The sequence below is a fragment of the Bufo bufo genome, chromosome 1 (assembly GCF_905171765.1).
Source record: "Bufo bufo chromosome 1, aBufBuf1.1, whole genome shotgun sequence".
Taxonomy (NCBI): Eukaryota; Metazoa; Chordata; class Amphibia; order Anura; family Bufonidae; genus Bufo; species Bufo bufo.
The window spans coordinates 263658346-263675539 of NC_053389.1; the positions used below are offsets into that span (position 1 = coordinate 263658346).

The 17194-nt window shown below is 42.5% G+C and overlaps 1 protein-coding gene across 1 annotated transcript in view; it reads right to left on the bottom strand.

The window, feature by feature from the left end:
- Window positions 1-202: 202 nt before the first annotated feature.
- Window positions 203-17194, bottom strand: part of SULT4A1 (sulfotransferase family 4A member 1) — a 123878-nt gene continuing 106886 nt past the window's right edge. Inside the window, exons 4-7 of the mRNA XM_040439182.1 lie at window positions 16840-16966; window positions 14948-15042; window positions 13274-13412; window positions 203-436 (exon numbers count right to left, since the gene is read on the bottom strand). Coding sequence (XP_040295116.1) covers window positions 324-436; window positions 13274-13412; window positions 14948-15042; window positions 16840-16966 — 474 coding nt within the window. The 3' untranslated portion in view covers window positions 203-323. The remainder of the gene's footprint in view (window positions 437-13273; window positions 13413-14947; window positions 15043-16839; window positions 16967-17194) is intronic.

Here is a 17194-nt window from a genome sequence, read left to right on the forward strand (position 1 = left end):
CTATTAACTCCACAAAGAGGAAGAGAAGAGAGAGTGTGCCCTCCCAGTGGCTGACAAGAACCATACACAGAATTCAGCTGAACAGTGGCTTCCTGTCTATAGCTGGTGCCGGCCCTCCTCTGGTAGGTTGTCATGTCTCCGCACCTAATGTATCAGCAGTCACTGCTCGATGGGATATAATAAGATATAAACAATGAAATACTGAGAGATAGGCAGCGGCCTGGGAACGGTTTTCTGGAATAATTACAGTATATTGTGCGACAGGTATAAACAGAGGCCGTAAGCTCATCTAGCTGATACATGGGTAATAATGCATGCATTTCCTAGAAGCTGAAGTCAAATGTCAGATCAGACTTCCCCATCCGCTGTTTGTACACCAGGTCGAATTTGTCATTCATTGAAACTGTGAAAATATCTTTCCACAGTCCAACCCTTCCTGAAAAGCAAAGAAAGAGCGACAGGTTAGAAATCCCAGTCATATATGACAATTGACCCGACGATATACATCCTTGTCCACAGGGGCAGAATGAACTTCAAGCGACAGCCTGTTTGGACCAAATGCCAAAGCCCCATTTTTCAAATCTGACATGTGTCACTTTATGTGGTAATCATTTTGAAACACTTTTACTTATCTAAGCCATTCTGAGACTGTTTTCTCGTGACACATCGTACCTCATGATAGTGGTGAATTTGAGTTGATACGTTTGACCTTTATGCATAAAAAAAATCTAAAATTTGCTGAAAATTTGGAAAAATTTTCTATTTTCAAAATTTGAATTTCTTTGCTTTTAAGACGAATAGTGATACTTCATAAAATAGTTATCACTTTACATTCCCTATATGTCTACTTTATGTTGGCATCATTTTGTAAATGTCATAAAATTTTTTTAGGAAGTTAGAAGGCTTAGAAGTTTAGAAGCACATTTTTACATTTTTAAGAAGGGATTTTTAAGATTTCCGAAACCCACTTTTTCAAGGACCATTTCAGTTATGAAGTCACTTTGTGGGGGTTTACATAGTAGAAACCACCCATAAATGACCACATTTTAGAAACTACACCCCTCAAGTTATTCAAAACTTATTTTACAAACTTTATTAACCCTTTAGGTGTTCCACAAGAATTAAAGCAAAAGGGGAAATTTTTAAATTTCATTTTTTGGGGCAGATTATCCATTTAAATCCAAATTTCCTGGATCACATCAAGGGTTAACAGCCAAAGAAACCTCAATATTTATTACCCTGATTCTGCAGTTTACAGAAACCCCCCATATGTGGTCGTAAACTGCTGTATGGGAACATGGCAGGGATCAGAAGGAAAGAAGCGCCATATTGTTAATGGAGGGCAGATTTTGCTGGAATGGTTTTCAGGTGCCATATCACATTTGAAGAGACCCTGAGTTACCCCTAGAAAGAAAACCCCAAAAAGTGACCCCATTTTGGAAACTACCCCACTCAAGGAATAAATTTAGCGGTGAATTGAATGCTTTGACCCAACAAGCGTTTCATAGAATTTAGAAACAGATGGCTGTGAAAATTAACTTTCATTTCGAATATAAAGTTGCTTTAGCCCCAAATTTTTCATTTTCACAAGGGGTAACAGGAGAAAATGTACCCCACAATTTGTTATGCATTTTTTTCCTGAATACGGCAACACCTCATACGTGGTCAGAAAACCACTGTTTGGAAGAACGGCATCGGGATTTTCTAACGTAATTTGCCGAAATTAGTTTAGGACCCATAACATTTGTATTTTTTTCACCAATGTAGCTGTGTGGGGACTTGTTTTTTTAATGGTAACATTTTGGGGTACATATGTCTTTTTGATCACTTTTTATACAATTTTTTGTGGAGATGAAGAGGGCAAAAATGGCAATTCTGTCAGTGTTTTTTTTATTTTTTATGGGGCTCCTCTTGTGGTAAATATTATATGATTATTTTATTCTGTGGGTTGATACAGTTATTGTGATACCAAATTTATGTAGTTTTTTATGTTTTACTACTTATGTTTTACACTTTGTGTTAAAAATAAATGATATTTTGCATCGCCATATACTAAAGTCCATAACCTTTTTCTTTTTTCACAAACTTAGCTGTGTGGGGGCTTGTTTTTTGCGGGACGGGCTGTAGTTTTTAATGATATCATTTTGGGGCACACATGTCTTTTTGATCACATTTTTTGTGTTGGTGAAGTGGGCAAAAATGGAAATTCTGTCATTGTTTTTTATTTTTTATGGGGCTCCTCTTATGGTAAATATTATATGACAATTTTATTCTGTAGGTTGATACGGTTATGGCGATACCAAATTTACCAATGTAGCTGTGTGGGGGCTTGTTTTTTGTGGGACGGGCTGTAGTTTTTATTGGTATCATTTTGGGGTACATATGTCTTTTTGATCACTTGCTATTTATTTTTTTTGGACGTGAGGTGACAAAAACAACAATTCCGTCAATTTTTTTCTACATTATTTTTTACAGCGTTCACCGCGCAGGATTAGTAATATGATACTTTTATAGATCAGGTCGTTACGGACGCGGCGATATCAATTATGTGTATTTTTTAAATTTATTTCATTTTTTTATGACATAAATGAACGGATATGAGAAAAGACAATTTTTATTTTATTTAAATTTTTGTTTATTTTTTATTTATTTATTTTTTTCACTTTTTTTTTTCACTTTTTTTCTTATTTATCAAGACCCATCTGGATCTTTAAGATCCAGTGGGCCTGATGGCTATACAGTGCATTGCAATAGTCATCTATTGCAATGCACTGTATAGTGTCTACTACAGTTACACTAAGGCTGATCAGACCCTCAGGGTCTGATCAGCCTTAGGTACATGGCAGCCTGGACACCTTTGTAAGGCGTCTGGTTGCCATGGCAACCATCGGCCGCTGCTATCGCAGCAGCGGCGTCCCGATGGAAGACAGAGCGAGCTCCCTCTCTCTCAACCTCATGGATGCAGCAGGCAGCTGCTGACCGTGGCATCTTTGGAGTTAAACGGCAGAGATCGGTGCCAGCACTGATTTCGGCTATAGCAGCAGAGTGTCAGCTGTAAGTTACACCTAACACTCTCTGCTGATGGCAGCGGCTCCGTTCCTGAGCCGCTGCCATGACACTGAGGCAGGCTGGCAGGAGGCAATGGGGGCATCTGGGGGCAATTAAATTACTAGGGGCACTGGGGGTCATTATATCAATGGGGGCATAGTGGCAGTCATGCCTGGGTTCAGGCTGTGATCTCCAGCGTGGAGATCACAGTCTAAAACCGTCTTTTTTTACACTAAAGCGCTTCGATTGGTTAGTCTGCAGAGATGGGTCCCTTGTCGGCTTCCCCAGTGTCTCTGCTCTCGGGGAGAGCGGAGACTTCGGGGCTGTAACACTTTATAGTGTCACAGCCCCGGTAAGCAGTTTGGACGTGACTGTATGTCCAAATGCAGTAAATTACTTGCAATTTGGACGTACAGTAAAGTCCAAATGCGTGAAGGGGTTAAAGAACCACTCCCATCTTCACATCTTCATTTTTAGTTACTGCATCATGTGACTTAGATAGTTTCCCCCCTTCCTGTGCAGATGGAAACTACAAGCGAGTCTGAAGGAAGATTGCCATGTGCTGTATCTCCGCACCTCCGCTGCCCTTCATTCCACCCACTGCGGCCCCCTCCTCTACATCAGCATAGAATGCTTACAATCACTAATCTGCAAGGGCCTTTTGATGTCACTTAGCAGAAAAATGAAACAACCAGCAGATGCACAGATCTATGTTAGCTATTCTATAAGCTCCTTTATATTAGGAAATTAAACATAATTTTATCAAATAAGTGTTTTTTGATGAGAATAGAGAGTCTCAGGAGGAGGATCAGTGGGTGGAAACAACATTATGGAGGAAACACCCACCCTCATTTACACTCTTCCCTTTAGGGCAGCAGTATTCTGGGACTTGTAGTCAAGACTGCAGCAAGATGGGATGAAATTCTGACATTGCAGCCGCCATTTGTAATAAATATAGCAGAGAGAAAAGGCAGATAAAGATGGCAGAACAGCACAGGAAAAGAAGAATGGAGACTTGTAGCAGTAAGAACTGCTTTGACATACTTGTAGAGATATCGTTAGGTTTTGAGAAAGAAAATGATGGGAGTGCTTCTTTCAAGTGGTTAGGTCTGGGATAGTAAAGATAGAGATCAATGGCTAAATAGGATTTAAAAAGGAATAGAAAAACACCAGTAGACAGATGTGGCACATAGGCTGTGTCTGGTACTGAGGGGAATGGTGCTGAGCGTCAATAACACAACCAACCTGTAGACAGATGTGGCACTGTTTCTGGACGAAAGTTGTTTTTCTAATCCTAAAAACCCCTTTAACCCCTTAAGGACACAGCCTTTTTACACCTTAGGACCAGGCCATTTTTTGAAAATCTGACCAGAGTCCCTTTAAGTGCTGATAACTTTAAAACGCTTTGACTTATCCAGGCCGTTCTGAGATTGTTTTTTCGTCACATATTGTACTTCATGACACTGGTAAAATGAAGTCAAAAAAATTATTTTTTTTGCACCAAAAAATACCTAATTTAACAAAAAATTTGGAAAAATTTGCAAATTTCAAAGTTTCAGTTTCTCTACTTCTGTAATACATAGTAATACCCCCAAAAATTGTGATGACTTTACATTCCCCATATGTCTACTTCATGTTAGAATTGATTTGGGAATGATATTTTATTTTTTGGGGATGTTATAAGGCTTAGAAGTTTAGAAGCAAATCTTGAAATTTTTCAGAAATTTACAAAAACTCAATTTTTAGGGACCCGTTCAGGTCTCAAGTCACTTTGCGAGGCTTACATTATAGAAACCACCCAAAAATGACCCCATCTAAGAAACTACACCCCTCAAGGTATTCAAAACTGATTTTGCATACGTTGTTAACCCTTTAGGTGTTGCACAAGAGTTATTGGCAAATGGGGAGGAAATTTGAGAATTTCATTTTTTTGTCTAATTTTTCATTTTAACCCATTTTTTCCACTAACAAATCAAGGGTTAACAGCCAAACAAGACTGTATCTTTATTGCCCTGACTCTGCCGTTTACAGAAACACCCAATATGTGGCCGTAAACTACTGTACGGCCACACAGCGGGGCGTAGAGTGAAAGGTGCGCCGTATGGTTTTTGGAGGGCTGATTTTTATGGACTGGTTTATTTACACCATGTCCCATTTGAAGCCCCCTGATGCACCCCTAGAGGAGAAACTCCCTAAAAGTGACCCCATCTAAGAAACTACACCCCTCAAGCTATTCAAAACTGATTTTACATACATCGTTAACCCTTTAGGTGTTGCACAGGAGTTATTGGCAAATGGCGATGAAATTTGAGAATTTCATTTTTTTGCCTAATTTTCCATTTTAACCCATTTTTTCCACTAACAAAGCAAGGGTTAACAGCCAAACAAGACTGTATCTTTATTGCCCTGACTCTGCTGTTTACAGAAACACCCCATATGTGGCCGTAAACTACTGTACGGGCACACAGCGGGGCGTAGAGTGAAAGGTGCGCCGTTTGGTTTTTGGAGGGCTGATTTTGCTGGACTGTTTTTTTGGCACCATGTCCCATTTGAAGCCCCCCTGATGCACCCCTGGAGTAGAAACTCCATAAAAGTGACCCCATCTAAGAAACTACACCCCTCAAGGTATTCAAAACTGATTTTACAAACTTTGTTAACCCTTTAGGTGTTGCACAAGATTTAATGGAAAATAGAGATACAATTTCAAAATTTCACTTTTTTGGCAGATTTTCCATTTTAATATTTTTTTTCCAGTTACAAAGCAAGGGTTAACAGCCAAACAAAACTCATTATTTATGGCCCTGATTCTGTAGTTTACAGAAACACCCCATATGTGGTCGTAAACTGCTGTACGGGCACACGGCAGGGCGCAGAAGGAAAGGAACGCCATACGGTTTTTGGAAGGCAGATTTTGCTGGACAGTTTTTTTTTACACCATGTCCCATTTGAAGCCCCCCCTGATGCACCCCTAGAGTAGAAACTCCAAAAAAGTGACCCCATTTTAGAAACTACGGGATAGGGTGGCAGTTTTGTTGGTACTAGTTTAGGGTACATATGATTTTTGGTTGCTCTATATTACACTTTTTGTGCGGCAAGGTAACAAGAAATAGATTTTTTGGCACGTTTTTATTTTTTGTTATTGACAACATTCATCTGACAGGTTAGATCATGTGGTAATTTTATAGAGCAGGTTGTCACGGACGTGGCGATACCTAATATGTATACTATTTTTTTTATTTATGTAAGTTTTACACAATGATTTCATTTTTAAAACAAAAAAAATGTTTTAGTGTCTCCATAGTCTAAGAGCCATAGTTTTTTCAGTTTTTGGGCGATTATCTTAAGTAGGGTCTCATTTTTTGCGGGATGAAATGACGGTTTGATTGGCATCTATTTTGGGGTGCATATGACTTTTTCATTGCTTGCTATTACACTTTTTGTGACGTAAGATGACAAAAAATGGCTTTTTTTACACCGTTTTTATTTTAATTTTTTTACGGTGGTCATCTGAGGGGTTAGATCATGTGATATTTTTATAGAGCCGGTCGATACGGACGCGGCGATACCTAATATGTATACTTTTTTTTTTATTTATGTAAGTTTTACACAATGATTTCATTTTTGAAACAAATAAAATCATGTTTTAGTGTTTCCATAGTCTAAGAGCCATAGTTTTTTCAGTTTTTGGGCGATTATCTTGGGTAGGGTATGATTTTTGCGGGATGAGATGACGGTTTGATTGGTACTATTTTGGCGTACATGCGACTTTTTTGATCACTTTTATTACCTTTTTTGGGAAGTAAGGTGGGCAAAATTTCAATTTCATCATAGTTTTTTATTTTTTATTTTTATGGCGTTCACCGTTCGGGTAAAGTAACATAACCGTTTTATAGATCAGGTCGTTACGGACGCGGCGATACCAAACATGTGTAGGGAATTTTATTTTTTTCATTTTTAATCAGTGATAAATGTGTTTTTTGATTTTTACTTTTTTTTCACTTTTTTTAACTTTTTTTTTGACCCAGACCCACTTGGTTCTTGAAGATCCAGTGGGTCTGATGTCTGTATAATACAGTACAGTACAATATATATTGTTCTGTACTGTATTTTACTTACACTGAACAGATCTATGCTTTCAGCACAGATCTGTTCAGCACCATGGACAGCAGGACGCCTGAGAGGCGTCCTGTTGCCATGGGAACCTTCCCCGTCTGCTCAGAACTGCGCAGACGGGGAAGGGTAAGCACAGGGCTGAGGGGGGCTCTCTGGGGGCTCTCTCCCTCTCCCATCGGGGGGCTGCAAAGGCACAGCAGCCCCCCGATGGGGGAGGGAGCTCCCTGCGCTGTTAACCTTTTCCATACAGCGGTCCGTACGGACCGCTGTATGGAAAGGGTTAACGGCTGACATCGCATCGCAGATGTCAGCCGTTTATACCAGGGTGCCAGCAATGTGCTGGCACCCTGGTATACCCACTAGAAACCAACGATTATACAAGGGGAGGCGGGCGGGGGATCGCGATCCCGCCTGCCGCACCGCCCGCCTCCCGCACCGCCCGCACTGCCCGCAACCCTCCCCCTGCACCTCCCACCGGGCTAAAATCACTCGGGGGGTGCAGGGGGAGGGATACAGATCTATTTTAGGAATACTAAAGTTTCTGATCCCCGCGGTCAGGGACCGCAGGGATCAGAAACTGCAGAAATCGCAGCAAACCGCAGGTCTGAATTGACCTGCGGTTTGCCGCGATCGCCGACATGAGGGGGTCACGGGACCCCCCCGCGCATTTAGCCTAGGTGCCTGCTCGATGATTTGAGCAGGCACCGGGTTCCGATCACTGCCGGCCGGGCGGCAGTGATCGGAACAACACATGACGTACCGGTACGTCATGTGTCCTTAAGTACCAGGACATCATGACGTACCGGTACGTCATGTGTCCTTAAGAGGTTAAAGAGGACCTTTCACCTATTCTTACTCTATGAACTAAGTATACAGCCATGTGGAGCGGCGCCCGGGGATCTCACTGCACTTACTATTATCCCCGGGCGCCGCTCCGTTCTCCTGCTATGCCCTCCGGTATCTCCGTTCCCTAAGTTATGGTAGGCGGAGTCTGCCCTAGCGCTGGCCAATCGCATTGCAGAGCTCACAGCCTGGGAGAAAATAACCTCACAGGCTGTGAGCTCTGCGCTGCGATTGGCCAGCGCTAGGGCAGACTCCGCCTACCATAACTTAGGGACTGGTATCTCCGCCTACTATAACTTAGGGAACGGAGATACCGGAGGGCATAGCGGCAGAACGGAGCGGCGCCTGGGGATAATAGTAAGTGCAGTGAGATCCCCGGGCGCCGCTCCACATGTCTGTATACTTAGTTCATAGGGTAAGAATAGGTGAAAGGTCCTCTTTAAGAATGACAGTTCTTCAGTTGTCAGAGATAGATGTGCTCAGAGAGGTTGTCACCCCTCCTTCTTTTCTGCAACATTACTGTCACGGCCATGCCCATGACCGTGACTTCTTTACCGCATGCAGTTGCCTGCGGTTTTGTATGGGTGTTCAACCACGGGTGAGGGCTCACTTGTGGTTGCCGCGGGCAACTAGTGTTGTATTTAGCAGCAGAGCAGCCTGAGCGTCGCTAGGCAGCTTGCTGCCCTGGCATGCGGTCTCACCTGACTTTCTTTATGTTAGGTGTGTGTGTTGTGTGCATGGTGTATTTTGTATTGTGTGCACTTCCCCTTTATGAATCTTTCCCTTCTGTGGTACTGGAAGGGTTAACTTCCTTCCCAGTGTGTGTGTGATGTCACTGGGTGTGTCCAACCCTTGGGTGTGGCCACTTGGGCCTATATAGACCCTCTCTTTAGCAGAGCTCAGTAGGTTGTTTCAGTCTTGCTAGCTGAAGCAACCTCTTGTGTTTTCTATCCGCCTGTGAGAGCCACCACTGTGGTCATAAGTTTAAGTTTAGCTAAGTCTGTGTGATGTTCGGTTTATGTTTTCCTGTATTATTCTGTGCTGCCATGTATCTGGGTTCCGGTGTGTGGATGAGTTTGTGCTGACTTCTGTTTGCTATTTGTGGACTTCAGCTTTCCTGCACATGGATCCAGTCAGCAGGGCTGTGGCAGGTGGCTGGAACTAGTGCAGCACCTGCCATATACATAGGCTTGCATTTGTTCCCCTTTTCCCAACAGCTTGGCCAGTGAGACTCCTGCTCCTCCGTGCCTAGGAGGAGTAGGTCGTCTTACCCTGACTCCTAGCGCAGGGACCGGACGGAGGGTGAGTTAGGGATCCGAGGTTCCTGCGCATGGGTCCTCCTACCTTTAAGGTCGGCCCATGCAGTTAGGGTCAGGGTAGGGACGCTGTTAGGAGGTGACCTGCTCCCTATCCTGTCCTCCTGGCTGAGCAGCCATAACATCACCCGGCACGCACGGCTGAGGATTTCCCCCATCCTCAGCCGTGACAATTACAATGAGCATAGTAGGAATCTGCTTCATTATGAGGCATAATGAGACTGACATTTTGATCAAAAATTAGGAATTTAATTATATATATACACCGGTGTGTATATATATATATATATATATATATATCAGTACAGACCAAAAGTTTGGACACACCTTCTCATTCAAAGAGTTTTCTTTATTTTCATGACTATGAAAATTGTAGATTCACACTGAAGGCATCAAAACTATGAATTAACACATGTGGAATTATATACATAACAAACAAGTGTGAAACAACTGAAAATATGTCATATTCTAGGTTCTTCAAAGTAGCCACCTTTTGCTTTGATTACTGCTTTGCACACTCTTGGCATTCTCTTGATGAGCTTCAAGAGGTAGTCCCCTGAAATGGTTTTCACTTCACAGGTGTGCCCTGTCAGGTTTAATAAGTGGGATTTCTTGCCTTATAAATGGGGTTGGGACCATCAGTTGCGTTGAGGAGAAGTCAGGTGGATACACAGCTGATAGTCCTACTGAATAGACTGTTAGAATTTGTATTATGGCAAGAAAAAAGCAGCTAAGTAAAGAAAAACGAGTGGCCATCATTACTTTAAGAAATGAAGGTCAGTCAGTCAGCGGAAAAATTGGGAAAACTTTGAAAGTAAGGGCTATTTGACCATGAAGGAGAGTGATAGGGTGCTGCGCCAGATGACCTGGCCTCCACAATCACCGGACCTGAACCCAATCGAGATGGTTTTGGGTGAGCTGGACCGCAGAGTGAAGGCAAAAGGGCCAACAAGTGCTAAGCATCTCTGGGAACTCCTTCAAGACTGTTGGAAGACCATTTCAGGGGACTACCTCTTGAAGCTCATCAAGAGAATTCCAAGAGTGTGCAAAGCAGTAATCAAAGCAAAAGGTGGCTACTTTGAAGAACCTAGAATATGACATATTTTCAGTTGTTTCACACTTGTTTGTTATGTATATAATTCCACATGTGTTAATTCATAGTTTTGATGCCTTCATAGTCATGAAAATAAAGAAAACTCTTTGAATGAGAAGGTGTGTCCAAACTTTTGGTCTGTACTGTGTATATATATATATATATATAAAAATGGAAAATGAAGATGCAGCACACTTTCTTGATCGGGTGCAAAATCAGGCCAATGTGAACCAGCATATATATATATACAGACACACACACACATTTCTTTTCCTTTTGAGATGGCTGATTGATTTTTACAATGCCTTCTCTGTTGCCTGGTATTTGCCTGCTGGGACCTCTAGGGATCAGGTATAAGAGGAATCCGCTTGTGTTGAAGGTCCCTGTTGCGCCACCACAGGAGAAATTCAGCACTGCATAGTTCCAACAATGAACCTTCTGTGTAATATAGAATAGGGCTCTGTGCTGTAACATATTAGTGTCCTAGATGAGAACCTACTTCTATCCAAAAAGTGGTATTTGACAATGGGTTTTCTAAACCAGACAAACCCTAGAGGGTACATTCATGACCATTCTAAAACGGCTATCAAAAATGGCAAAACTTTTAAAGGGCGTTTATTTAACTGATGCTTTTTAAGAAACAGATGTTAAAAATGGCCCCCTTCAATTGTATGGGGGGCCGTCGGTCTGTAAGAAAAAGCCAAAAGAGGAGATGGCCTATTTTTTACGGACGCTGTTCACTGGACATTAAACGGTCATGTGAATATTTCCATAAACTATTGTTCTGAAAACTTGTGTGTGATGGACGTTTTTCACAGTGGTGTGATTGTACCCTAAAGGGGTTGTTCGGGATTAGAATAACATGGCTGCATTCTTCCAGACATAGTGCCACATATATCCATAGGTTTGTCAGGTATTGCAGCTCAGCTCCATTGAGGTGAATACGTCCGAGCTGTAATACTAGACACAATATATGGTCAGACGTGCAAAAACACCAGTAATATTTTTCTAAAGCTACATGCACACGACTGTATGTGTTCTGCGGTCCTCAAATTGCGGATCCGCAAAATTGCAACAATGCCTAAAACGGACAATAGGACATGTTCTATTCTTTTTGCGGGGCTATGGAACGGACATACGGATGCGGATAAGCACACCGTGTGCTGTCCGCATTTTTTGCAGACCCATTGAAATGAATGGGCACGCATCCTATCCGCAAAAAAACGGAACGGACACGGAGACAAAATACGTTCGTGTGCATGAGGCCTAATCTTGTAAAACTCCTTGCTAAATGACCCGATTCATTTTTATTCTTAGTCAGTGAAATGCCTGACAGATGCAGGCACAAAATGAGCAGTGGGGGAAGTGGAACATGTTTCTTGTAGCAAATTCTTGAAAATTTTAAACACTGCTAAGGGTACTTTCACACTAGCGTTTTTCTTTTCCGGCGCTGAGTTCCGTCCTAGGGGCTCAAATCCGGAAAAGAACTGATCAGTTTTATCCCCATGCACTCTGAATGGAGAGTCAGTCCTTCAGGATGCATCAGGATGTCTCCAGTTCAATCTTTTTGACTGATCAGGCTTTTCAGAAAAACGTAGCATGCAGTATTTTTACCTCCGGCCAAAAAGCCTGAACACTTTGACTGAACGCCGGATCAGGCCTTTTTCCCATTGACTTGCATTAACGCCGGATCTGGCACTGTGTGTTCAGTCAAACCGGATCCGGCTTTTGCATGTTAAACCCGAAAAATGCATTTTTTCATTGTGATCAAAATCCTGATCAGGATTCAAATGTAATCCGTTTTCACACGTTTTTCCGGATCCGGCGGGCAATTCCGGTGTTGGAATTGAACGCCGGATTAAAACAACGCTAGTGTGAAAGTAGCCTAAAGAAAGGTTAAGTTCCCTTTAAATATGACTTTACAGGCAGCTGACCTGCCTGCATTATGAATAAGACACCTACCTGATGCCTGCTGTTTTCCTGTAAGTGGGACACATGCAATACAAGCTAAGGAAGAACTGAATCTTCAGAATGAAAACAAGCAATGAGCTAAAAAATAAAAAAGCAAAGCAGAACTGAAAAATAAGACAATATGCACAATGGAAAAGAAAACTGAAATAGTAGAAACTAAATAAATAAAGCTTAACATAAGTAAAAAAACATATTAACATAAAATTAACAAAAACCATATTAACTTGAAATTCACATAAAACATCATTAAAGGGTCACTGAGTTTTCAGAAAACTTTTGATATGTCATGGAGCTATATCACAAGTTTTCATTGTTGGGAGTCTGAGTGCTGAGACCCCCACAATTGATAGAGAGAGGCGCGCTCACTGAAGGAGGTGGAAGCACGGCCGGCCCGTAGACTTTCTCGAGTCCGTGAGGAGAGCGCAATAGGTAAGCACTTTTCTCTCCTCGTTCTAGCAATCAGTGGGGCTCTCAGCGTCTGACCACTACCAATAAAAACTTTTTATATGTCTCTATAAAATATCGGAAGATGAAATATGAAATATCTGAAAACTCGGTGACCGTTTTAACATAAACATAATTCATAGGTATGGCATGGGAATTGGTGAATATGGCTTCTGTTCAAAAACAATGCCACGCTTCTCCAAAGATTGTCTCTGGTATTGCAGCTCAGCCTCATGCACTTGAAAGCTGCAATACCAGGGCTGCAAGGAGATGTTCACCTTACATTACATCTCGACAACAATCAAGAAACCAGCAAGACTGGAGTATAAGGTACGATGTATTTTTAAAGTGATGAAATATTATACTTTGATTGAAATTGTAAAACTATGTTCAAGTTGGATCTTAAAAATGATTGGCTTGGCCCATATAGCGGCTCTATACTCACCTCTCCCGATAGGTAGCGCCTCTGCATTACAGCACTGGTCAATGAGCTGGTGACAGTGTTCTACAGTGGACTCCAACTGAGCTTTATCATATGACACACCCAGGAATCTCACCAGCTGCTCCACCATTGTGCCAAGGTCCTGGTGAGAGAAGCACAACATACTGTATATATATATAGCAGCATTGGGCAGGCAATGATGCGCATCATCCAATCAGAATACAAGTATCATTCTTGTAAACAAGAGTCTGATTGGTTTTCATAGGCAATACCGTGGTGACATGTTACTTACACCCATGCTGCAGCATAACTAGGGTATATTTGCCATCCATGGGGTCTCGGAAAGCATAGTGATATCCCTTTTGGGAGCAGAAATGTCGGAGAGCTGTAATGGTGGCCATTTTGGTTGTTACCCAAATCAGATATAATAAATAAAAATGAGAAAACAGAATTTAAAGGGGTTATCCCACTTTGCGTTTTTATACTTACCTGCTGCCACCGCGCGTTCACTTCCTGGATTCTGGCTGGGGGCGGGCTTCATCTTGATTGAAGTCTTCTCCCGGCCGGGCCGCGCGCTGGACTGAACGCGCACGCTGCCGCGCATGCGCAATGTGACTTATTTCTGGCCAGTATAGTACAGAGCCGGCGTGCGCGTTCGCATCTCTGTACTATTCTGGCCGGGAAGAAGTCACCGTCGCGCATGCGCGGCAGAGTGCGCGTTCAGGACAGCGAGTGGCCCGGCCGGGAGAAAAGAAGAAGTCTTCTGGGCAAGCGCGACCATCGGGATTTTGCGGAAGAGCGGTGGTCGTAACCAGGGGAGACCGAGTCACAACAATGAGGTAAGTGGGGATGAATTTTCTCCTAATCGGTGGGAATTTGTTAATAAAGTATATTTACAAAAATGATCACTGACAAATCATTAACAGATTTAACAGTGATCATTATGATGGGATAACCCCTTTAACAATTTGCGAAGGATAACTGGTTTAGTTGCCCACAGTTGCCCATAGAAAGTAATCAGACTTCACATTTCATTTTTCAGAGCTCCTTTGCAAAATGAAAGGTGGAATCTGATTGGTTGCAATGGACGGTTTTGATAAATCTCCCCCAATGACTTGAAGGGGTAGCCTAGGATAAAAAAAACAACAACTGCTTTCTTCCCAGAACAGCATCACACCTGACCACAGGTACTGTATGTAATTGCAGCTCACTCCTATTAACTTGAATGGACCTGAGCTGCAATACTAAGCCCATCCAATGGGCAGGTGTGGAACTGTTTTTAGAAGAAAACATCCATGTTTCACTTAGGGTCCATTCACACGATCGTAAATGTTTTGCGAATCCGCAAAACACTGGTTCCAGCTGTGTGCGTTTTGCATTTTGCGGAATGCACACGGCCAGCCTTATGATAGAAATGCCTATTCTTTTCCGCGATTGCAGACAAGAATAGGACATGCTGTATCTTTTTTGTGGAAAGGCGGAACGGAACTACGGAGGCAGACGGCACATGGTGTGCTGTCCGCATCTTTTGCGGCCACATTGAAATAAATGGGTCCACAGCCATTCTGCAAAATTGCAGCCCCAGAAATACGGTCGTGTGAATAGACCCTTAATCTGGAAAACCCTTTTAAGCAATCCTTATAGATGAACTATATATGGCACATAACCCAGTCTCACTTTGTGCATATCTTCATACTTCAGAAAAAGTACATTCGAGTCCATATGGTGATCCCAGAATTCTTGGACATGATCAAACCATGAACCATAACCCACTGGTGAAGAAAAGAAATAAAAATGGTTAATTCACTGTAATAACTATGTCAAGCGTAACTGACATGTAATCAGGGCAGGGCCCATTAATAATCAGTCATGTAAAATATTTGGCGACAGATACCAAGTGAGGCACAAAAACCTACGTTCCCGCACACGCATGCAGCACAGTACTTGTAAAAACATTGGCTGAGTTTTATGTGGGGGCCAATCTATTCAACTGTATTTAGCTCCCATTGTCCTGAACAGGGGCCACATACAGATTACACTATAGTGGTAACTTCAGGCAGCTGGATGGAGCAACGGAGCCTTACCAAGTAGGTTAGGAAAACTTAAAGGGTGTTCCCATCTTATAAAGTGATGGCATGTAGCTAGTTTTATCCTGCACAATGGTGCTCTCGCAGGGAACTTCAATCGGATAAGACTGGATCAACACTGCGACCAATTTATTCTCACAGTCAGTAGGTTTCCCAGAGGTCGGGCCTCAACAATTCATGAAGTGACAGCATACCCTACCAATATACCATAACTTTATGAGATGGGAATACCCCCTTAAAGGAAATCTGCCAGCAGTTTTGACCACTAGGCAGAGGCTAAGGAGAGAAATACAAACATACCTTGTGTGGAGTTTTTATCATAAGGAGCAGTAAAAATAAGAAGTTTTATTCTGCCAGATTCTGCTCCGAGGCAGAGCTTCACTGTGAAGTTGTTTCCCAGCTAGTCTTCTCCCCTCTGAGTGACAGCTGTGGCATCCAACCAGGAGACAACTTGAGCTGTCACTCAGAGCAGAGAGGAGGGGCTCAACACATTGAAGCTCCACCTCCAGTGCACTTGCAGACGCAGAATCTGGGAAAATAGAAATTCATATTCTCACTATTCCTGATAATAAAAACTCCACAAAAGGTATATTTGTCCTGCTTTCCCTACTCCATACCTAGTACCTGAAAATTATAATTCAGCCCAGCAGACACTAAAGTCTTCATATTAATAGAACATGGACAAGAACTGCTTATACGTTTCAAGGGCAGGTGCACTCTTAGGCTACTTTCACACTTGCGTTTGGTGCGGATCTGTCACGAATCTGCACAGACGGATCCGTTCAGATAATACATCCGTCTGCATCCCATCAGAACGGATCCGTTTGTATTATCTGTAACATAGCCAAGACGGATCCGTCTTGAACACCATTGAAAGTCAATGGAGGACGGATCCGTTTTCTATTGTGCCAGATTGTGTCAGTGAAAACGGATCCGTCCCCATTGACTTACAAAGCGGAATGAACACGGAACGGAGGCAAACTGATGCATTCTGAGCGGATCCTTTTCCATTCAGAATGCATTAGGGCAAAACTGATCCGTTTTGGACCGCTTGTGAGAGCCCATGACGGATCTCACAAACAAAGCCAAAACGCCAGAGTGAAAGTAGCCTTACTCATAGCTGTGCTTGAAACGAGTGAAAAGTCCTTAATTTTATTGTGTTGTCCGTGTTCTAAGAAATAAAGTAATTCGATTTTAGGGTGTGCAGGATCTGCCTGGTACTTATCACGTTGTACCTATGGGAGCCAGTCCCGTTGTTCGCGCACCACAGATCATTATCCATACTGAAAAAGGCTAGCTGATCCTAACCATTTTTTCACAAGTACCCTTCCTAATGCTGTCAGCAGTTTGGTATGATCAAAACTGCTGACAGATTCCCTTGAACAACTAGATGATTGAACGCCTCCAGATGCCATGACAAATGCCAGAACATGGCACAACAGTTTGTACGGTCTTTTATCAAACAAAAAACTTTATTCTCACATTTGTCATTCATGAATCTCCGGCAGAATTCCTGGAAAGTTCCTCTGTAGCTCATTGTCCTCAGAGAGCGGTGGAACTGGTAATAAGACACTACAAGGTCTTTAGGATTACGAGCCATATAGATAACCTGTAACAAAATTAAATGAACCTGTGTTAAAAACATTGTGAGCAGAGGTCGCAATAACGCCAGTACAAGCGTCATAGACGCCTGTTCAGGCCATTTTACTCCCTGGAAAAAGTCTAAGGCATACCAATACGTCTTAGACTTTTCCTTGCCATTCATCAGTGCAGTGAGCGATGTGAACAGCACGGGCAGCGCACCAATGCTGCTGCCTGAAACAACCAATAACAAGGC